Source organism: Haliotis rubra, unplaced genomic scaffold (assembly GCF_003918875.1).
Source record: "Haliotis rubra isolate DU_JTF1 unplaced genomic scaffold, ASM391887v1 Scf155, whole genome shotgun sequence".
NCBI classification, from domain to species: domain Eukaryota; kingdom Metazoa; phylum Mollusca; class Gastropoda; order Lepetellida; family Haliotidae; genus Haliotis; species Haliotis rubra.
In genome coordinates, this window is record NW_025765503.1 from 1599632 (window position 1) to 1601588 (window position 1957).

The 1957-nt window shown below is 39.8% G+C and overlaps 1 protein-coding gene across 1 annotated transcript; it reads left to right on the top strand.

Annotated features, from left to right (window-relative positions):
- The first annotated feature begins 391 nt into the window (after positions 1-391).
- On the top strand, positions 392-856 carry LOC124270801 (keratin-associated protein 19-2-like). Its single transcript, XM_046705843.1, has one exon. The coding sequence runs from the start codon at positions 392-394 to the stop codon at positions 854-856; it is 465 nt and encodes a 154-aa protein (XP_046561799.1).
- Positions 857-1957: the final 1101 nt, after the last annotated feature.

Below are 1957 nucleotides of genomic sequence, written 5' to 3' on the forward strand. Positions count from 1 at the left end.
GTCATCCCATCACTGGTGTATCGTCTAATCAATTCTGTTCATCATGAAGGTAACGTTCCATTTTGTTTCCATCACGTTTCAACGTTCATTTGGTGGGGATTGGTGACTCTGAAAGGTTTGTTATGTTCGTGTAAACAGGTTGTCAACATACAAATTGTGAGATAGATTTACGATCATACGTGCACCAACCTTTAGATCTGTGGTATAATCTCGTTAAGGCGTTCATTGTTCACATTATCCATTCATCATAGTTTTATTCTGACACATTTACATGTATACTTTTATTGGGAACATGAACATGATTTTAAAATATCTTTCCTATTTTCATGACAGAGTTATCGTATTTTCAACTTATCTTTGTTTTCAGTTCGCCGTCGCTGTGTTGTCCGCCATGGTCTGCTCTGCCATGGCGCAGGTGCATCTCCTAGGTAAAGGAGCTGGAACTTTCGGCGTTGGCTTCAACAATGGACGTTTTGCTGGAAAAGGCTATGGCTACAACCCATACAATAACTATGGCTACAGTGGATACGGTAAAGGTGTTGGCAACGTTGGCGTTGCTGGTACAGGCTATGGCTACAACCCCTACAACAACAACTATGGGTACAACGGCTATGGCTATGGTAAAGGCGTTGGCAACGTTGGTGCCGGAAAAGCTTACGGTAACGTCTATAACCCCTACAACTACAACAACAATGGCTACGGTAAAGGTCTTGCTGGTCACGGAGCTGGTCTTGTAGGACACGGACCATTTGTTGGACACGGTCCCTTCATTGCTGGACACGGCCTTTACGGACATGATGGCAGCTTTGCTGGACATGGACCTTTCGTCGGAAACGGTGTTTATGGACATGGTTGACCCTTCGTTGTCTATGGAGTTGCTGCTTCTGTTGTTAGCAAAGCCAATCCCTATTATTACTACTAGATATGTGTTCTGAAATGTCTCAAGTGTGAATGCTTTTGTGCTGTATTGATTTGTAATTAATGAATAAATAAAATGAACCCCAAATATCTATGTATTGTGTTTATTCAAACAGCTGGATTCGTGGGTGTTTTTGTTCTGTTAAATACTGTGTACCTAGACCAAAAACAATATATGATTAACGAGTTTCTTAGATTACCATCTATGGTTATATATCGGTTATGTTTTATTCTGATAATCCACATATATATGGATTTAAGTTCTCCAGTACAGTAAAGGAAACTAAAATTGCTGAATTGTGTTACAATCAATAAGCATCTGTACATATGGTGAGCTCCTGTAACAAGATACTTTTTATGACACATTTCCTTTTGTACAAATGCAAAGAAAGGACATCAATTGAAATATTATACCCGACACTGCTATGTTAAGGTAGGAGGGTCAAACTGATATTTATAAGTGTTAATGATCGTATCCTGGGACTCAAATGGTGGCATGCACAAACTATAACAACACAGTAGGCCTACATTCAGTAACATAGTTGGCAATGCCATATGACTTTTACTCTCACATAAACTAGTCATGATGTTTTTTAGAAGTTGTTATCCTATCATGGCGAGCTGAAGTCTCTTAATAGTTCTTCACACCACTTTGCAGGAATTCTATTCCCTTTGAGGTACAATATATGTGAAAATCTGTTCTTATGTCCCCTGTCGTGACATTGGTGGGATAACGTAATGCCAAACGAATGCAGTGACGAATCAGTAAAATATGAGCCTGTCTCATCTTACCGCAATCACTGGAGCGCTGCATAACAGTTACATGTGTGGAATGTATTAGAAGTACAATTACGTTCACGAAAACATTGTGATATAGTATAGAAATCCCAGAACTGTTCAGTTCATATTCAGGGTACTCCTTATGCACAAAATAGCATGTTCGTGATAGAACAAAAAGAGTTATTTCGAGAGCCGCCCATATGTTCTTGTCCGTTTTTATCGAGGTCTCGTCCCATCTCTCAAGGGAGGCCACTCTTCC